The sequence below is a fragment of the Poecilia reticulata genome, unplaced genomic scaffold (assembly GCF_000633615.1).
Source record: "Poecilia reticulata strain Guanapo unplaced genomic scaffold, Guppy_female_1.0+MT scaffold_310, whole genome shotgun sequence".
Taxonomy (NCBI): Eukaryota; Metazoa; Chordata; class Actinopteri; order Cyprinodontiformes; family Poeciliidae; genus Poecilia; species Poecilia reticulata.
Window position 1 is genome coordinate 34,703 of NW_007615085.1, and position 1,848 is coordinate 36,550.

Consider the following 1,848-nt stretch of genomic DNA (forward strand, 5'->3'; position numbering starts at 1 on the left):
TTAACCGACCCGTACCACACTGACCCGTACCACACTGACCCGTACCACACTGACCCGTTCTACGCTGACCCGTTCTACGCTGACCCTTGGTGAACCGCTCAGGGGAAACAAACCGTGTGTGGTGTGTCTGGTTGTTTGGACTGGCTGACGGCTGACTGTGTTTCAGGAAGTGACTCTGCCGTCTCTGCCAGCTGTGCTGCTTTTTAAAGACGGGACGTACTTCATTTATGATGGTGAGACATGTTGGGTCAACCTGCGGCTCTAACTGCTGCCTGATTCGATGCCCAGAGTCAGTGACCAGAGCCCAGGGGGACCTTCTGTGTTTCAGAGGAACAGGATGGAGACCTGAAGTCCTGGATCAAAAGAGAACGCTTCCCCAACTTCTTTCTGATTGATGGCTACACCCTGTATGCTATGGGGGAATCAGGTAACAGCAACACACCTGTGTCAGCATGATGACATCATCAAACAGGTAGATTGAAGGTTCTGCAGCTCAGGACGAACTCTGGAGTTGCTGTTTATAACCCGATTCTGTGTTGGTCCCCCGGTCCATCCAGTCCACAGGCCGACCTGGAGTCAGAACCATGACCGCGAAGTCACTGGGACTTCCTGATGCTTCAGATGGTCTGCAGATCTATGAGCTAAATCTATTGTAGACATCTGAGTCCCAGTTTAACTCCTGATGTTGTTAGGAACCTTGGGAGAACCTTCAGGTTTTACTCTGGATCATTATGTCTCCAGTTTTGCTTTTATTGTCTGAGAAATATTTCCAAACTGAGGTTGGGGCAGATGCTCTATTGTCTCTAGACTGAACTGGAAATGATTATTCTTGCTTTAGCTCAATCTTGTTTGGATTATTGTGAAGAACCTGTCACACAGAACCCTCTGTGGTCCGGTGACGGGATTCTCATGGCACCTGGGCAGGTGGACTTTAGTGCCCATTTCAAGATTTTTGTTTGGACTTGAAGGGCTATTTGTGGGGGCACCGGATTATACCAGAGAACATCCCCAGCAGGTCCGGTGGGTCCTGAAGTAAGAACCTGCCGACAGTAAGCAGAATTTGGCCCAGTGTCTTTCCCTGGTGGACCACATGGCAGTCAGTGTCCTCAGAACCAGGAGGCAGACCGAAACCAGCTAACAGCTCTAGAATCAGTCTTTAGGTTTAGGTGATGTTGTTCCACCTTTCTCCTGAAGGTAAACTGGTCTTACTGGCTCTGCTGGAGGAGAGACACCTGTGTGAAGAAAACCTAAGGTGAGCCATGATTGTCTGACATCCATGTATCAATTCAACGTCCTGCTGTGATGCGTTTCATGTTATTTGTTTAGGTATAAGCATCTGGTGGAGAAGGTGGCCACAGAGCACAAGGACACCTATAGCAGGTCAGCTTTTATTGTGGAAGGCACACAGGAAGAGGAAGCGTATTGCTGACTGTGTCTGTGTGTTCAGGAAGTTCTACTTTGGTTTCATGGAGGACAGCAGCTACATCGACGGACTCATCATGGGGTGAGTTTTGCCACGTCACCTGTTGAAGTTTGTTAAGCTCATTAACAGCACCTGTTCCTGCTGTCACCAGAGAGGCCCTTGTTCCCTCCTTGATGGTGGTCAACCTGTCCAACGATGGCTACTTCCTGCCGCCAGCACCTATAGAGACTGAGCTGCAGTTGCTGGACTTCCTGGATGGCGTGCTGGACGGCAGTGTTGAGGTATAGTGGGGCGATGTGGCAGTTGGGGTTGTTGAGGGTATTTGAGATCGTTTGGGGCATTGGGTGGTGCTCCAGATGCGATGTGCTGGGGCAGTAGTTTGGGGCATTGGGTGGTGCTCCAGATGCGATGTGCTGGGGCAGTAG

At 50.3% G+C, this 1,848-nt stretch overlaps 1 protein-coding gene across 5 annotated transcripts in view; it reads left to right on the top strand.

Annotated features, from left to right (window-relative positions):
• The window catches only part of LOC103460847 (protein disulfide-isomerase TMX3-like), a 13,847-nt gene that overhangs the window by 10,781 nt on the left and 1,218 nt on the right, over positions 1–1,848 (top strand). For all 5 annotated transcript variants that reach the window (XM_008403168.2, XM_008403169.2, XM_017303506.1 and 2 more), the window contains 6 exons: positions 167–233; positions 329–427; positions 1,195–1,252; positions 1,327–1,380; positions 1,448–1,504; positions 1,575–1,704. In XM_008403168.2, coding sequence (XP_008401390.1) covers positions 167–233; positions 329–427; positions 1,195–1,252; positions 1,327–1,380; positions 1,448–1,504; positions 1,575–1,704 — 465 coding nt within the window. The remainder of the gene's footprint in view (positions 1–166; positions 234–328; positions 428–1,194; positions 1,253–1,326; positions 1,381–1,447; positions 1,505–1,574; positions 1,705–1,848) is intronic.